This window comes from Phalacrocorax carbo, chromosome 1 (assembly GCF_963921805.1).
Source record: "Phalacrocorax carbo chromosome 1, bPhaCar2.1, whole genome shotgun sequence".
Lineage (NCBI taxonomy): Eukaryota > Metazoa > Chordata > Aves > Suliformes > Phalacrocoracidae > Phalacrocorax > Phalacrocorax carbo.
Window position 1 is genome coordinate 54,228,165 of NC_087513.1, and position 18,470 is coordinate 54,246,634.

Consider the following 18,470-nt stretch of genomic DNA (forward strand, 5'->3'; position numbering starts at 1 on the left):
TGCCAGGCTACATCCCCTCTTTGAAAATGCCAGTCTTGCTTTCACAGGTCTGATGCTGCCACCTGGTCTGGCTGTGATTAGCGAGGAATCTCCCTCTCCTTGAGGCCTGTGTTAAGCTGATGGAAGCAGAATTGCTGTAATTCCTGTCACTGGTCTTCTTGGTCTTGTCTTTGCATGGACTGTTTGCAAGTATGAGACTGCTGTGTTCCTTTGAAAACCCTATAGCAGACAGCTGTGGCTCTCTTGAATTCAGTAGAAGCAGCATATGTAGAGGAAGATGTGGCTAGTGCAGGGCCCTGGTAGCCTTCTGTTGTTGATAAGCCTGTTGCGCAATGTGAAGGCAGCTTGCTGGAGGGCATAGTATCAATGAAATCTTTGGTGAGTGTCTTCATCTCTGTATCTTATATACATAGCAAATAAGGCTTTCTTTTTTCTTTGCTCATCCAACACAAGGCCTATTTGTTCCAGGGCAGCCTCCTGGTGGAAGTTTTCAGCTTTGCTGGCTGTGTCAACCCTTTACTACTTTGATTACCTGAGATCTACAGGACCATGTATTACCAATTTACAAGGGTAGCACAGAAAATGCACTGGAGAAGATGCTTTTCTGTCTCAGAGAGCTTGTGGGTTGACATCCAAAAATACACTGAAGTCTGCGGAAAGGACTGTGCAATAGTTGTTGAGATGTAAAGATACAGGGATGAAGGGGAGGACTGATGCAGGGAAATCCCTCTTTGAAGCTGGATGGTCAGTTACATAGAGCTGTTATCTCTCTTGGTGGGGAAAGACCTTTGACAAGCAGACATCTGAAGCCAACCATGGCTGGGTGACCTTGCCTTGAAGTGGCTTCCATGATCTGGACACTCATCTCCTTGGCCCTTACAGTGGCAGGAAAAATATGTAGTCTTCTGCCAGCTTTGCTAAAGTAAGGTAAATCTCTGCACCAGAAGCAATGCTGAGCCTTAAAATGAATACTGGACAGAAGGAAACAGCTTGTGCACTGCCCCAGGTCTTGCTTCAGCTGGAAGACTTTTCTCTGTGGCTGAAGTGGGCTAAGCGCTGTGGCAGAAGCCAGGACTACCTGACATACAAAGCTTTACTGGTACACCAGAGCAGGTTAGCCTTCCTGCTCAGCACATCAGCAAAATCTCACTGCCCAGATAGGCAGAGTTTGCATCTTCTGCTCTTCTGTATTGTCTGCAGGATTTTGTCATTGCCACTCCCATCACCTGATCAGATAAAGCTGACCAGGGGAATCTGCTGACCTTTGGAAGCATTTAGTAATGGAGATCCTGGGGTGGTGGCACCCACAGGGGCATGCAGCCAGGGAGCCACCTCTGCTGTGGTGGAGGGAAAGGGAATCTCCCCATGTGGCCTGGGGTAGGGGAGTCCCTTTGCCCACGGGTGCCTGGGTGCAGCCTCCCTCCCTACCTTCAGGCCTCTCCACAAGGACTGACTTATTCCTTTGGAAGCATCAGCCAATGCTTCCCTTCACTTAATTAACTGGCAACTATGTGCTTTGCTCCTGCAGCTGGCACAGGCGTGGTGAGCTCTGCTGAGATCCTACCCAAGCAGGGTTTCCTCATGCTCAGCATACCCCATAATGTGTTGCCTTACTGAACTTCCATTATTTGGTGCCTTTTTGGGACCTCCCATCTCCTCCCTCCCGTTTAGCCATTCTTAAATGACTGACTCCACGCCTTCACCAAGGGAGTCTCATGTATGCATCCCCCCTTTCTAAGCACCTCCTGCACTCTGTCCTGCTTGCTTCTTCCCAGCCTTGCCCCACCAAGTAGGGTCAAGGCCAGGTCCCTATACTGCTCCAGGGCTGGTTCTGTGCTTTGCTGCTTGTGCTGCACTGCAATATGGTCCTGCAGGCTCTTCTCCTGGCTGATGGGCAGGTGCCTACCCAAGCTGTTTGCTTCCAGCTCTGCCTGCCTTGTGTTTTTCAAGAAACTGCCTCAGCTTGATGGTGTTTTAGGAGACACCTCTGTGCTTTGAAGCCTCTTGCCAGAGGAAGTTACTACAGCCCCTGTGAAGGTGGAGGTCCCCCCATTGCACGCCTGCAGGGACTGACTGGGATCTGTGTTCACAGAAGTTCTAGAATATACAAAGCAATGATAGATAAATGATAGAAAGCAATGGAGATCTTGCTGGGCTCTCTGGGCAAGTCTCTCATTGCTTAATAATAGAGGACTGCTTGTTAGGAAGAGATGGTTAGTTTATATTCAACTTCTTTCAACTCATTAATTGTATTATTCTTAAACCCTTTTGATGAGGAAAAAGAAGGATGGTTAGATTTAGGGCAAACCTACCAAAATTTTGTGCTGGCCTGGAAGGTTAGGATACATCCTAACCAGTAACAGACTCAACAGTGTCATTTTTCTGCTTCATGATTATAAATGAGTAGTTAGGAAAGTCAGAGTTCGGTTGGCCAGCAGAGGTTTTAACCATGTGAATGTCTAGATAAACCAGTCTGGAGTTTGGGGATTATCAACTGTTGCGTAAAAGGAGACATTTTTTTAATTGGAACAGGACTGCAACAGATGCTGTGTTTGCTGAAGAAACCAGACTGTCATGTAATACATCCAGAATGTGTGTTTTGTTTGGCAGAATCATGCATGCAGATTGCCACTTTCCTTTGCCTCTAGTAAAATCACACTGCTGATTAGACAGGTGAATCATTCTAGGTTGGATTTAGTTCTTATTTGGGTTGTCAAGTAAAGACCTGAAGTTGGTTTAGTTCAGTTCCGGTTCAACACAGCTTCAGATCTATTGTGTGAGTTCAGTTCTGGGTGAGGAAAAGCTAACCCTAAGTAATATAAGATCTCGTGGTAACTTCACTCTTATGTATATCATAGCCCTGTAACTTGATAAAGCCCCTGGAGTCAGTAGTGATATTGCTCAAATCCATAGTATTATGTGGGATTCCTTCATTCATATACAGCGTAGGCTTTTTTTTTTCCTCCAAGAATATACTTTAGCTTATCCCACACATGATGGGATGTGCTATGTGCCAAGCAGAAGGTCAGAGAGAAATTTTTTAATGATTCCCTTTGCCTTTTAAAATGTAAGCACAAAGGCAATGCGTTTTCAGCGTGATTAAATGAACATCGCTGCAGGTTCTGGAGATGGAGTACTTCGTGCTTGCTGAAATGTAGCTGCACTGTCCAGTGTCCAACAGCTGTTAGGTTTTACCCTGGGGTGAGGTCCTGCCCGCAGCCAGGGATTCCTGGAAAAAGCATTTTACAGCCTTTTCAGGAGAGCTGCTTGTGTGCCAGTTGGTATTTTGTTACTGCAAACAAACGTCTGTTATGGCAGTTTGTTAATAATGAAAAAGGAAGGGATTATCAGGCAACACAACAACCCTTGAAGAGAAGAATCTGCTGTGGGGAGACTGAAGTTTCTCTTTGCCATATCATCTGCACACCAAGAGCCATCCCTCATCTCTGACGCTTTCCTGGACTGATCATACCATTAGCTGAAGCTGTGTTTGCATTTCTGAAGAGGTTAATTGGCAATTAAACCTTCACTAAACCCTTCCCTGGGGTATGGCTGTCATTAGGGGGTGTCACTTTTGTTTACCAAGCAAAACACCCAGGGTTGCTGGGTCTGAAGAGCAGCAGGGAGCCCAGGGTCTCCCACGGGAGAGCTTACCTTGCTTGTCCTTCCCACCCAGGGGCCAGACAAGTGGGAGGAAAGGAGCACAGCAGGGCCAGAAAGGGGCTTATTAAGTTGAGGTTACTGGCCCAAGTTGAAGCACATGCTCTCTTTCTCTCCATACTGCAAGCCAGAAGCTTTGTAAACCTCCTTCCTTCCAGCTAAGCCCTCCCCATTTGGCTACTAATAATGGCTGTGTACTGATGTTCTTACCCCTAGCTTAGGGGAGCGACTGGGTTGTCAAGAAGGTTGAAAGAAAAATAATCAAGGCTGGAGACTTAGCGATCAGATGTATTTTCTGTCTAGTTCAGTCCTCGCCTCCTCTCAGCCCCAGGCAGAGTATCCAGGGTTGGAAGTTCGTGGAGTATAGAAGTTTTTACTTCACATTCAACAGTGTAATGCTCTTCTCTAACCCAGAATTTCTGCTTGTTTAGATCTGTGCAAACATGGCAAATTTACAATATCTTTAGTGACCATCAAGTGAGATGGCAGATGTCCCCACAGGCTTATCTGAAATCAGGAGAGGAGTTAAATGAAGGTGTGAGGTGAGACAGAGAAACTATCCCAGCAGCAGATCAAGAGACACTTTGAGTCCTGCCAGCTGGTCTGAATTATCAGTGGAAATTTCTGTTTGAACTTTCAATGGAATGATGGATTTTTGGTTAAAGGGGTGAGGAAAAGTGTGCGTGTTCATCTGTATTTTTGTGAGTGTGTTTAAGACTGTGTAGTTGAAGAGTTATTTTTAATTTGCATTTATCAGAAGACTTAAAACAGTAAGAGTAGGAATTTTAGGCACAGACTGCATTTTTCCAGTCAACTGTCCCTTTGAGATTTCTACTCCTTATTGTGATAGAATTAAAAAGAGAATAATGAAATAGATTACATTAGGGCCTCAGCTTCAGTTCTCAAGTACTTAATCTCTCTGGCTGGGATTCAAATCTATGGCCTCAAGTGCTCTATCTTTACAAAGTGCAGCCACTGAACTAGACAGCATTTTAAAAGGGCAGATCTTTCAGATCTGGCTTCACAAAGCGAAACCTCCTGCAGTGAATTTTCTATGGAAAACCATTTCCAGTGGTGCTCCTGGCCCACCCCCTGGCCTGCCTGGCTACCACTTTCACCAAAAGCACTCCTGCACCTTGCAAGCCCTGCGTTTTTATCTAGTTTTAATAGGTATTGCAACAACAGAGGCAAAAGCGCGGCAGGCAGTGCAAGGCTGGGTGCGGCTGGGCTGCTATGAGTGCGTGCTTGCACACAGGTATGCGTGTCTGTGTGTGGTTATGTGCCCACCAAGATTAGGTAGAAACTGCTAAGAGAGGCATCATTTTACAGAAACAAGCTGCTGGAGCAGGAATGCTAGCAGGCCTCTTAAACACACCCATTTAAATTTCTGCCTTAGTTAAGCAGATAGAATAGAGCAGTGTTTCCCCTCATTTTCCCTAAATGCAACTACTTGAATGTGCGTCATTATGTCATAGATTTTTATGCTGCTTAACTACCAGATGCAGAAGGCATGCACCAAATGAACATTGCTGTGTCCCTTAGGGAGCTTAATGTCACCAGTTATACTAGGAAGTTGGGGATCTCATAAAGCATCATTTGTGATTAGCAGGCAGGACAGGAAGAAACTTGAAAGACCTTCATGTTGATGCAACAACTGATCATTCCTGGCAAATATTGCACTGGGAGAATCATTCCACTGGGGTAAGGCCTCCAGCTCCAAGATGTGACACAGGAATTTGTGGCACCCAGAGATGGAGAACTGCCTGCCCTGGGGACCTGCTCTAAACTGCAAAAAAAATATTCAGGAGCAATAGGCTGTGAATTCAATTACTTGACCTCACCTTACAATTATTCCTTATATTTTTCTCTCCTGATGCCCATTTCCTTCAAGACAAATCACAGCATTGATTAATGATTAGCTTTGGTTGGATAACACACACCGACCAAAACTGCTGGTTGATCCCAGGCTGTGATTCTGCAGTCAATAGCAGGTTTGTGCACAGCCATATCGCTCAACAGGATGTGTCTGATTAAGATTAAACATGTAAATACAATCTTACTTTTGATAATTTAGCCAGGACAAACAATATTAAGCTTATGCCATGTTTTATGCCAGCTGTGTGGGGACACAGATCTGTACCAGCATGAAGCTTGTGATAAAAAATAAAACAAAATCTATCAACACTTTTTTTTCTGGCTAAGTCTAAAAGGGAGGAGCAATTTATGTTGGATTTCAGCTTTGCTTTGTGTCATTGTGGCGGTGTTTGATCCAGGAGCAGTAAAGCAGAATTTTCTGTATCATTGAGCAGGGAGTTTTTGTATGCAACCTGATTCCCAGAAATGCTTCTTGCACGGAAGCAGTCCTCTCCAAAGCCTCTTACCCAAGGCACTGCTGGCAGGAGAAATCAGCCTTAGACTCCAGGGCAGGACAGCTGTCTCAGAACATCTATTACTCACAGCCACCCATGCAAGAGAGGGCCCAATCCTCTCTCAGTGAGAATCTCAGCCAGTCATCTCAACCAGGCAGTGTGGAGTGGAAAAGGAGGGAAATGGGAACAACACTCCAGACAGAGTGGGCAAGGAATACCAAAGGGAACACCGTTAGGGGCCAGGCAAGGGTACCAAAATGAGGTCTGGCACAGAAGGAAAGTAAAGGCTGACTCCTCCTGGAGTGCTTTGCTGAGAGTCTCTGTCAGGCTTCACCAGCTAAAGGTGCAGTCAGATATCGCCTCTCTCCTAAATAATTTCCCCAGCCTTGGGATCAGCCTTTCTGGGGGAAGGCAAGCACCTCCTGGATCTTCCTTGGCATGTCTTCCTTTCTGGGGGTATCAGGCAACACCCCTAGCAGCTGGTATGTTTTCAGATTCTTCATTTCCTGCCAGTTATGCACTTCTCCCCAGATGTCTGTCTACATACAATACCCACTCATCCATACCAATGCAACTTGCTGCTTTGGGAATACATCAGCACAAAAGCAGGTAAGGTTAATGCCATAAAGGAGAACTGGAGCTTTCTTAGCTGCTCTGGTAAGTGGATGGCCACAGGATACCTCCAGGAAACCACATCAAGAGGAATAGATCAGTTGTCGCAAGTTAAATGTTTATCAGCATACTGTTGAAAGTCCTAAAGGAAGTGATAAATCTAATTTTTTTTGTTTTAACTTGCTCACAGCCATTGAAAGCACCAGTTCTGTTGTATGAAAATGTTCTTCCTAACTGAACTGATCACAGCCACAGGTATTCTTAGCTGATCTCCACTTATTTCTGCCTGTTCTTGCTCCAGCTTCCACACTTGTGGAATATGAGAGACAGTGTGACACCTGCCCCTGTGGGATAGGAGCAAGTCTAAGGCATGTACCCAGCACAGCTTCAGCGCGTGCTCCAGAAGCCACCCTCTACCCCTGGATTTTCAGGTACTAGGCTGGCCATACCTGGGATTGTATACAGAAGTGATCCTGTTTGCAGCACAGCAGAGTATTATGTTCCTGGTAGAGGACCAGGCAGTCCGCTTCCATTACATTTCTAGAAGCAGGGTCGTCTTCAACAATTAGGGTTGCTCTGGCAGCTAATTAACAGGTTTGAAAGTTTCTGTTTATAGAACATACTCAGTAGCAATGATTTCAATATTTTAACAAGCCGCCTTGCCATTTTCTTGCCCAAGTCTCTCCCCCTCCCAGTAAATGAAAGTCTTGTACTGGGAATCTGGGCATTTAGGAGCCAGGAAGAGAAAAGGGTTGGCCAAAACCTACTCATTTAAAGAAGGGAGCTTCATTGAGAGAAGGCAGCAATCAACACTCAAAGCATAGCAAAGCACATCACTGTTACATACTAGAAAGATTTATTTTGTTTCTGAGACTGAAAATGGCAGGGAGTACAGCATGCAGTTCAGAAGAGCTGATGGCTGCAGAGACAAGTAACAGCTCTGAAGGACACCAGTATGAGTTTATTTTGCAATTTTTTTGGTGTCACGCTTTTCATTTCCAAAGGAAAAGGATTAAAGTCTTAGGTTTTTTTGTAATCTTTGGGTACATGCTTTCAGACCCAGAACACAAGGGATTCAGGGACAAGATCCCCAGGAGAAAGTACAGTGTTACACAGAGGTGCCATGTGTCCCTTTCCAGAAATTACACTCCCTGCCCTTGTCTTCTCTCCTGTCTAACATAGAGGTGCTTTGAGCTGGCTGCCTGGACTGAAGACACGTCACCTCTGTGTCAAGCTGTTTCCAAGGGTGTCATAATATTTATATCTGAACTGATTTAAAGGCAAAGGAAATGGACAGGGCAAGACAGGGTGGAGGCCGCTGTAATGGTCACTCAGTATGACTGTGATAAATGCTGGCAAGGGGGATTATTTCAGGGAGTGAGGCTGTTCTTGTGTCATCAATGTACTGCACAGGTAGCTAAGCCAAAGGAATGACACAAGCATATTCACAACGCAGCCAATATCAGTGACCAAAAATAAACATGTTATTTAGACACATTCCAGAGCACCAAGCACGTCTCTCCCCAGGCATCTACTTGCTTTATTCCTTGGCTTAATAGAAGATACTAACTCAGTCTCTGAACCTCCCAGACATGCTCTCTCCCCCAGACCTGGCTGAGCTGGGAGGGGCTGCAGCACTCTTCTTTTTGCTGGCAGCTCAGTCCTGTTCCGCTGGCTTCAGTGTTGTAGGGCTGGCTCAGGGCGTCGTGGGCAGAACTGGGCATTGGCACCCCACAGGATGGAGCAGGGCCAGGCAATGCCAGCAGCAAGAAGGGGAAAGGAGCAGAGCTGACACAGAGGAAGAACCCAGACTTCTTCCACTGCCTCCTCCTGCTGCCCAAGGGGGAGGTGTGGGTGCCTGCTGCCCAAAAGGGTCAGTCCCCGCTGCCATCCCTGCCTCTCCTTGTCAGCTGTAGGCACTGCTCCTTCCTACTCACCAGCAGGCAGCTGGCTTGTCTAGGGCTGCAGCATGGCCAAAGCAAGCTGGTTTGCTACCAACAGCCTCCCACCCAGAGAAACTTCCAACATTATTAGTATTTTGCTACTGGATTGTGTTGAAATGATTTTGGAGACTTGCTATGCATTTCAGCTGATGAGTGTAAAGATCTGTGTCTGAATTAATTTTCTGGTCTCCTTTCACCTCTGTTGGAGAGAAACAGATACTTCCCAGGTGAGATTTGGTTTGTTGTGAAGCAGATCCTGAAACTCCCCTGGAAGTGTCTCTTTCTCTCCACCAACTATACTGGGAATTTGGATAACTGCCTCCGATGAAGAAGTCTGCTCTGTAGACACCTAGGAGTCAATTTAATTATCCACACACTGGTACCTAGGACTATTTAAGATCCTCTGGGTTATTCAGTGTGAGCTGATGCTCTAGAAGAGTAGTTTCCCATGGCTTTTGTATCCTATATGCTATCCCTGTGCTGGTGACTGAGTTGCAGGTGACTGAGCTGCAGCACCTTCAATGAACTCTCTGTCTATGCTGATGCACCAGGATGAAGTCCATATGGTGGACATCTACATCTAGGTATACATATAAGCTGGGCGTCTCAGCTCTGAAATAGCCAGTGGAGATTCAGCACTCAACCCATTTGCTCTTACAAAGGTGATTTGCGATGCCTAAGGGTATCCAAAACATCCGCACAGGACTGCCAGATCTGATACAGGAGGTATGGGAGACCCGTGTGCTCCTGGAGTGGTCCCTGGAAGCTGAGCAGGATACCCTGTGGCACGGATGTGCAAGCAACTAAGGTGAGGCCCCAGGCAATCCAGCCAAGCACACCTGGGAGCATTTCAGTGTAAACAGAAATAGACACCAGCAACTGATCAGCTGGGTGAGTCCTTCTGACCTTTTGGCTGTCTGGGAGCTGAGACACTCAGCTCACATTTAGGTAATAACCAACAGACATCTAAATTTAGGTGCCTCTATCTGAAGTTGCCTCCCATCCCTAAAGCAACGTGACAGTCATCTCACCTTTCTGGTGTGATTGTTGTGCCATTTGTACTTGCCATGTAGACCAGCGATGCTTCTCCACCCTCCCTGGCACAGCATGAGAGCCATAGGCACCATTTCTCAAGCTACTTACCATGAGTCAGCAGCACTTGGGCTCCTAAGTCGCTTAGGAAGTTTTTGTTAAACATAGCCCCATTTATCAGCCTTTTGAAAGTACAGGTGTGTTTGATGACTGGCTCTCATGGGGTTTTGTGTGTCTGTGTAAATGTAGAGAAGTAGCTGGCAGTCCATAATGTGCTCTGACGAGATGCAAATAGGCTGGCAGCGACCAATGACCTTTGGAAGCTTCTTGGGATGTCTTCCTAGGCAGGTTGGGTCCTACTGAACGGGTGCTAAACTCCTCTCCATCACTCTTTCTTTCCTTCTCTCATTTTTCACAACTGACTCCTCCTTGGCTGGCTCACTAAGCCAGGAACTGTCACAGGGCTCAACACAGCCCACCCCACAGTGACCGCACTGAACATTGCCTTTCACTTGGTGAGCTAATCATTTCTGCAGGCCCTCGTGTACTTCTAGGGGGTGTGCAAGAGAGGACTCTCTTGTTTATGTTTTGTGGCAATCTCCACATGTGACATTGAAGAGGGATCAGCACCCAGAAATAAGCCAGGTGCCCTAAGACAAAGAAAGAAACATGCAGCTGAGGCAACCACAGGCAGTCTGACCACAGCACAGGCATGTACAGCTGCTCTGCTGGTTTTGGGAAGGAGCACAACCTCCACGGGCTGGGAGGGATTTCCAAGTTTAGAGGCTGTGTGTAGGGACCAAGTGCTTGGTGTGGATAGGCCCTGATGTCAGTTCCTTAAACAGAATAATAAAATACTCCCAGTGGGTAATACCTGAAGTAAGAGATGAAGTTACGAACACATTGAAGATTCTGGGGCTTTGGATGGGATTGCACTGATAGGTGAGCCAGGTCCAAGGCATAATGTAGAGCAAGAGAGAATTCGTCATTGCCTTCATTCATTAACCATACAGGCCAGTAATTTGGACAAAGTGACTCAGTGTTCACAAGCAGACAGAACTGTGCCTTCAGAGATCAGGGCTGGGCTGAGTGAGACACCAGGAAAGGCAAACTGCCATTTTCAGGACAAAAGCCCGTGGCTCACACTGGCATAGGGGGAAGGGATGAGCAGAGCAGACATGTCCCTGTGCACAGGTGCAGCGCCCAGCAAGAGCCGCGAGGAAATGGTCTCTGGAGCCAGGCTTGCAGCCACTCTCCCTCCAGGTGCTGTGGGACCATTTTCATCCCACTAACTCCTCATCTTCCACCTTGCAAGCAGTTATCTGGCAAGAAAACATGCAAAGAGACAAAAGGTTTGGAGCAGGGAGGGGATGCACTGCTATTCATAGCCATGGTCTCCACCCACGGGTGCCAGGAGTCAGACAGGGGAACCCCTTATCAGGTGCTTGGCTGAGCAGCATTCAATTCTGTTGCAGGGGCCCCACCTCCACTCTGAAGCAGGGGTGAGTGCCCCACTGACGTCAGGAGGCCTTTCTTCATTTCCTGGCACGGGGATCGTATTTTCCTAGCTGTGTCCTGTCGGAGAGGAGAGGCTGTGGAACTGGAATAGGCGTGCTCAGCCACACCTCCTCAGGCCTCCAGCTGTTAAAGCTCCCGAGTAAGGTGAGCGTGGGGCTGCTGCTTGGCTGGGGTTAACAGGAGCAGAGGTGACTGTGTTACTGGTGCACTGGGAAGTTGCCTTTTCTAACTGGAGCCTCCCTGTTGCCTTCTCCGGACAGGACCCAGAAAGGTAATTCAAGGCAATGTTCTACAGGATCCAGGGCGGACCTGCCTTCAGCGGCTGGGGTGGATGGTGTACAGGACTGTGGCTCTGGGGGGTGGGAGAGCCGGGGTGTGGGGTGCTACGGTCAACAGATGGGATTGCCAGCTGGAGCTGGGGGAGTTACGGCAGACTTTCCTGGGAAATGATTTGAAATTTGTGTCTGAATTGGAGTACTTTACACATAAGTGTTAAGGAGAGAGGAGGCTCAGGCTGGAGGGAGAAGACTCAGCACTACAGCAAGAACCATGATGTGGTTGTGAGCTGTGATGTGGACCCAGCAGTAGTGAAGTGACTGTACCACAGGCTCCCTTGCACAGACTGCAGAGCCCCTTGGAAATCCCAGATGCTTGTGTAGGTGTCAGATGAGCAGACCTGGCTTCTGGGGGGCAACACTCACCCAGGAGGCAGGACAGAGACTCTTCATGCCTCACAGGACATTTACCCTGAAAAAAAAGAAAAGGGAGTAAAAATCAGCACAAGTGGCCCAGTTCTCCAAGGCAGTGAGGTTCTTTCCACCCTATTTGTTCCAAGGGCTGTGGCAGCCAACTGTGTGGCAAGTACCACTTGCAGTAAGAACCAGTCAGGACCCAAAGCTATGGGTGTGCTCTGTGCTGCCCTGGGGTCTCACGCTGGCCCTCTGGGCTCTCCACCTCCTCCCGACACTGGCCACCAGTCTGTATCTGCCAGAGCTGTGAACAGTAAATTTCTGTAGTTAAAATTATAGCATTTCGTCTCCAGATTTTCAGAAAGGTTTATTATTTATTACTCACAAATGTCCAGATAACTCTCAGCTATTTGTGCAAGAGGTCATAAATCCCCAAAATATTGTGAATTATGATTTGTAAAAACTCCCATGTGTGTTATTCACCAGTCCCATTCTCTTCATAAGAGTCCAGAGTTCCTGGATATTAGCATAACTTCATTTTATTGTAACCAGCTTTTTGAAAAGCTACACATCTCCATTTACAACATGAAGTTATAAACTGGGAAAACACTCCACCATTTATAAGCAGGTCACATTGAGGCATATGTGGGGTTGAGAGTGAGTCAGTGGTATTTTCTCCCTTCACTCATACTTTGATTAGATCAACTGCCATTTATTGAAGACTTAATCTCCCCTCCCTAGAATCTATTAGAAGGGTTTTAGACTCAGCCTTGTAACTGCAGCATGTTGTTCTGGAGGGGGAATGAAAGCAAATGGCAAGCACTAAACACTAAATTTTGCAAGGGGAACTTTTTTCTTTGTATCTCAGAAAAGAAAGCCCTTGGTGTTCCAGTGTGGGTCACCATTAAGGCCAGAATCCCCCATGTTTCAAGCCAATATTGCATCTAAACTCCTGTTTTGGTAGATTTTAGAGACCTGAGCCTAACTGAGCAATTTGGTACCTAGAAAGCAATACCTAGCCCCTGGGGTCTAAACTCACTCAGTGCCGGCATATTGGGCCACAAAGTGCCCAACATCCTCGTACAGTGGTTTCTGCACATGCTTCAGGCTCCCAAGGAATTAGGCAACTTAATTCCCTTCAGCAATGGGTAGAGCTCACCTAAACAGCCCTTTTATCCCCTGGCGAGACAGGCTTAAACCAGGCTTACTCAGACAACACTGAACTCCTCATGACAAGACAGCAGGAATTCACTGGGTGCATTAGAGACCTTGGCCATTCTTGACTTGTAGACTCCTCAAGCAGTAACTTGGTGGTTACCCCTTGTGCAATGAACAGCATTAGCTTTGACATGTCAGGCCTCCAGCCAGCACAAGGCAATATCTTGGGGAGGGGACCAAGGTCTTTGAGACAGTTCTTACTGCTGCACTCCATGAAGGACTATGAGTCTGGGGCTCATGGTTGGTGGCCTATATTTGCTATTTAACTTGGAGTGAGAAGAACTAGGCTGGAGGCATGCAGTTAGTTACCTGCAGGGTAGAAGGTCATTAAAGTTCCCCTTCATTCATACCCATAAACCAAAACAAAGAGTTTTTCAGAGAAAGTAGTAGACGGAAAAGGAACAGAGTAATGAATTTCCTGTTCTGCATTACTCACCTCTGAACTTCACTGGCACAAGGAACTGATGTTGTCTGAACTCGTCAAAAGAGCGTAAGCTGTACTATGACTAACAGCTGCTCCTGTATCACAGAAGTGACAAGACAGCTCAGTCTCTGTGCTGCAGGGCACCAAGCTAACACCTGCGAAAGTGCCTCACCACCTCCCTGCTCCCCACACTCCTATGACATTGCACAACCCCAGGCATGGTGCAGAAGACGTGCAAGGTGAATCGCCTTCTGCTAAGGGGCTTGGCTTGCCCTTGACAGAGAGCCAATGGCACAGAAGGGTATGGTTCTGCTCCCACAGCCCCATGCCCTTAGCACTGTGGTGTCCTTGCCCATTGAGGTGGGGATGGATGCCTGTCCTGCCTCTCTCTCTCCTCTGCTGGCAGCACCCAGGTAGTTGCTATAACAGCCTGTGTCTTTTGTTCTACAGCTTTGGGGAAACATTTCACGGGAAAGGTGTTCAAGAAAGCAAGAGGATGGTGACACCACCTCCCCAAGGCTGCAGCAGCATTGATGATGACTATTACCTGCTCTGTGACATGGATATGGCCTGGGGGATTGTCCTGGAGTCACTGGCTGCAGCTGGTGTCCTCGTCACCATTTTCCTCATCTGCTCACTCTTCTTTCTCATCTGTAAAGTCCAAGACAACAGCAAGCGGCATATGATCTCCATCTATTTCTTCTTTCTCTTAGGCACACTTGGCATTTTTGGTCTCACTTTTGCCTTCATCATTAAACTCAATGACAGGACTCGCCCCACTCGCTTCTTCCTTTTTGGAGTCATCTTTGCTCTCTGCTTCTCATGCCTCCTCACCCATGCCTGCAACCTCAACAGACTAGTGAGAGGAAGAAAGCCCTTCTCCTGGCTGGTGTTGCTGCTTCTCATTGTTTCTTTTGCCCTGGTACAAGTTGTGATCAGTATTGAGTACTTGGTCACCATGCTAGTAAACCAGGAAATGACATTTCTGCATATGTCTGCGGAGGAGACCAACAAAGACTTCGTCATGCTTTTGATCTACGTGCTCTTCTTGATGGCTCTGACATTTTTGGTTTCCATGTTCACATTCTGTGGGTCATACAAAAGCTGGAAGAGGCATGGAGCGCACATCTTTGTCGCTGTCCTGTTCTCCATTGCCATTTGGATAGTGTGGATAACTATGCTCACAAAAGGCAACACAGTTTTAGACAAACGTAGCTGGGATGATCCTGTCGTGGCCATTGCTCTGGTGTCCAATGGATGGATCTTCCTGATAATGTATATCGTCCCTGAAATTTGTTTCCTCACTGCCCCTCTGAAGCTGGGGGACTACCCTCCAGAAAATGACTTCTGCCAACCCAAGTTCATAAAGCAGACAACTGGAGTGGTCAACCGTGCCTACACCCAAGATGAAATTGTGCAAGGTATGATGAAGTGAAGGACTCCACTGTCCCTCAGCCCTAAGCACACATGCACCACTCATGAGCTAAGAAGGGTAGGAGAGCTACAAAAAAAGATATGAAGATGATGGATAATTTAGAGGTAGGAAAAAGTTTCATACTGATGAAACTTCAGAAATGCAAGTGAAAGTGGATATCCGGTTAAGAGGGAAAAAGAGTAAGGACCAATGCAAAAGCCAAAGATGTGTAGGAGGAGTGACTGAATAGGAGAGTTAGTCGGTGCTAGGTCTGAGACATAACTCCTTATGATTCTGTTGTCTGGAAAGTAAGTGTAAAAATTCAGGATTTTTTTGTTTGTCTCTTAGCAATGATCCAGCTCTTCAGACCTCTTCAGTTTATACCTTGGAGATTATTTATTCTAGTTCTGATCTGGTTCCCATTATCTATTTAAAAATTAACTCATTATCCAAAAAGGAGGCAAGGAGGTCTTACTTTTCTGCATAAGTCTTATGCCTTTTTGGACAAAGCAAAATGTTTTGTCAATTGAGGCTTCCCAAATCTATGGGTAGGACATGTGACTGCAGTCCCCACGGATCTGCTACTGAGATCACATTTGTCCCCTGGAGTCAGACCTCCAGGTTTGCAAAAGAATAGCTGGGAAAGGCTGTGCTTTCCCAGGGAATACTGCAGACAGGGTCTTGTGTACGCAAGTGGGAGGGATTTGGCCAGTGATGATGACAGCAATTGTGAGGCAACAGGAGGTGTCTAAACTCCAAGGCCACCTATGTCCTGTTATTTACAATGCCATTAATTCCTGCTTTCATAAGGAAATATTTAATAAGTCTCCCACCTATGGATTTTAACCCATTCCTGCCTGCATATTGCATAGTTTGATCAGTCTAAAAGCAACTGCTAACATAGCCACAGGCCCTTTGAGTCTCTTGACATGGTATTTCCAAGCTACCGTATAATGCTAACTAACTCACTAACTTCCCCCCGCTCTTGTCTTGTGACTCAGGAGACACAGGAGACCTCAACTACTCCCCATACTCTTCTCACTTTCAGATGAAGGTAAGTTCACACCCCTTTCACCCATTTCACCACATGTAGGCTGTTGTTCAGGCACTGAAGGGAAGGGAAGGAGAAGGGGCAAAGACAGATAGACCTAGAGCAGGCTCTGTGGAGGCAGGCAGATGCTCCACATGGAGCCAGGCAATACCCTAACATGTGTTCAAGGTTTCTGTGGCTAGGGGGAGGGAGCTGTGACATGTCCAGGGACATGAGGAGGCAAGAGGGCCCCAAGGCAAAGTCTAAGGTTGTGGTTTTCAATACTTCTGAATTTGACATCCCATAAGAATTCCCCTCTTTGAGCACAGTTCCTGCAGTAGATTGTGCTCTTTCCTCAGGAGATCTTGTTCCTTTCCCCAGCCTGTGCCCTGCATGTATTCCCATCAGCAGTTACTGGAAGTTGCAGTGCAGATCCTGAGTGGGCAGTCTATGTGTCACCATGTGTATTCATCAGTCTCTTTTCAGACCACAGCCTATCCAGGTCTAGTAGCTCACATCATGTCCCTACATGTCCTCTGGTGACATGTCTCCATTACTGGTTTGTTCTGCCAGTATCATCTTCCACAGCCCCATTGATCACACTCGCAGGAAACCTTCATCTCTGTTCTTCTCTCTCCTTTCTTTTTTTTTTTTTTTTTTTTTTTTTTAAGCCCTATTCTATTACACCTCTCCAGTTTTGAAAAGTAAAGACTTTCTTCCTTTTCAGACCATCGAACTGCAAAACGATTTCTCCATCCCTCGGCCCAAGGCGCGGACAAGCCCATACCATGACTACACTGGTGGGAAAGGCCCTATGTAGAAAGCTCCGCAGGGAGCAATGAGACTAAGCGCCCATCAGCAGAGGCGTGAGTAATGGGCCACATGGTGACAAGTGAGTTGATCTTGCAGAAGAAACAGAGTCAAGCCACACTGGCAAAAGATGAGAGGGGTCCTCTTTTCCCTCCACAGGCATCTTTGTACCTCCCTCTCATTCCTCAAACACAGCATCAAGACACTGCTCTAGCCTTCCTATCCCTGCTCACTCTGTTTCTCTGTGGGATGGAGCTCATCTTTTCTGACAGAGTAGTGTGCTGGGAAGAGCCTGTTCTGGCCTATTTTCAGCAGGAATGCTGTAGGGCTAGAGCAGCAGGAAGATCATCAGCCCAGTCTGCGACTGGCTCTGCCCCAGACAGATCTCACTTTGATGGGCTCATGGGGATGTCTGCACCCCACATCTGATGGGAGAAGAGGCAAGAGCAGGCACATCAGCCCTACACATCCCCACCCGTGAACACATCTCAGGTACTACAGAGGACACCCTTATCTATTCACAATTACTTTTGTGCCCACTCCCAACCCTGCCTGGCTCTCCTCCAGAGATCAAGGGTGGGGGTGGGGGAAGAGGGAGGGAGGAAGAGAGAGAAAATGCCATTTTTCTTCTTCATGTTCACTTCCAACCTCTTCCTCATCACCTACAGACCATGGTGGAGAGGGGGAAGAAAACGTAAAGACATAAAAACGTCTACACCTATTTACCCTGACACATTTTCTGATTTGCACTCTAGCATCAGCCTCCCTCCTAGCTCTAGTGCCCTAGCTGAGCTCCCCAGGGAGCCTGCCCAGCCCTGCAAACCCTCCCTCCCCACCCCTGCCACCCCAGGCTGTGAAACCCTGCAGACAAAACCTCTTCCATGCAGCTGCTTGCTGGTGGGATCTCTGGTGGGAGCTAATCCCATGCACCTTGGATCTCTGTCTCCTCCCAAGTGTGTCTCTGACATTAACACAAACATTTCCCAGGCAGCCAGGTTACAGAGGGCAGACACGCTTCTTCCCAGGAGCGAGCAACCACAAGCATGTGCGTGTGTGTGTGTGCTGTGTGGACTGCACCCTAGCAATGAGCAATGAGCCTGCAGAGTTGAGTCATTCTGTAGCCTGCTTTGCATTTGGTAAATAGCTTTCCATGATATTTCATGTATAAATACATAGAGCTCACCAAGTGGTTGTGTATGGTACACTGTGTCTGACACAGCTATATATTTATTTAGTACTTTGTATGTGGAATATTTAATTAATAAAAACCCAAACAGCCTGACTATGAGAGACTGATGTTCTTCCTTGGGAATGTGAGTCCTCTAAGGGCTGGTGGGGTGACAGCAACAGCTCTCCATGGGTTGGAGTGGGCCATCTGGAAGACAGCAGCTGGGGGGAAAATGGCAAAGAAATGCTGGCTTCTTCGAAGCTGTTACTGTGGACAAGAGATCAGCTGCTTGAGGGTGCAGAAGAGGGTTAGTAGCTTCTCCATGTTACTTTTCTTGACTAAGGAAAGCTGATTCAGTTAGAAGTGCTTGAGAAATTAAGAAATATAAACCCAAGCCACAGCGAGTAAATGCAGGAGGGAAGATGTGATCTTTTCATCACTGCATGTGACTGTGTCTGCTGGGTCTATATTCCTGTACGTATTCACTTGTTTCTTGCTGGTTACTCGCATAATCAAGAATAGAAAGGTGCTTGTAGGTATTTAATTCAGCTTGTAAAAATATGTTTTTCTGATGTTCTGAACA

At 47.0% G+C, this 18,470-nt stretch overlaps 1 protein-coding gene across 2 annotated transcripts; it reads left to right on the forward strand.

The window, feature by feature from the left end:
• The first annotated feature begins 11,170 nt into the window (after positions 1 to 11,170).
• Positions 11,171 to 18,007, forward strand: LOC104041664 (retinoic acid-induced protein 3). 2 transcript variants are annotated; one of them, XM_064452777.1, is made up of 4 exons: positions 11,171 to 11,405; positions 13,916 to 14,886; positions 15,881 to 15,933; positions 16,637 to 18,007. In XM_064452777.1, the coding sequence occupies exons 2-4, from the start codon at positions 13,962 to 13,964 to the stop codon at positions 16,727 to 16,729; spliced, it is 1,071 nt and encodes a 356-aa protein (XP_064308847.1). In that variant the 5' UTR covers positions 11,171 to 11,405; positions 13,916 to 13,961; the 3' UTR covers positions 16,730 to 18,007. The 2 variants fall into 2 exon arrangements, with proteins under 2 accessions (XP_064308847.1, XP_064308855.1); XM_064452785.1 differs by having other exon boundaries at positions 11,171 to 11,278.
• Positions 18,008 to 18,470: the final 463 nt, after the last annotated feature.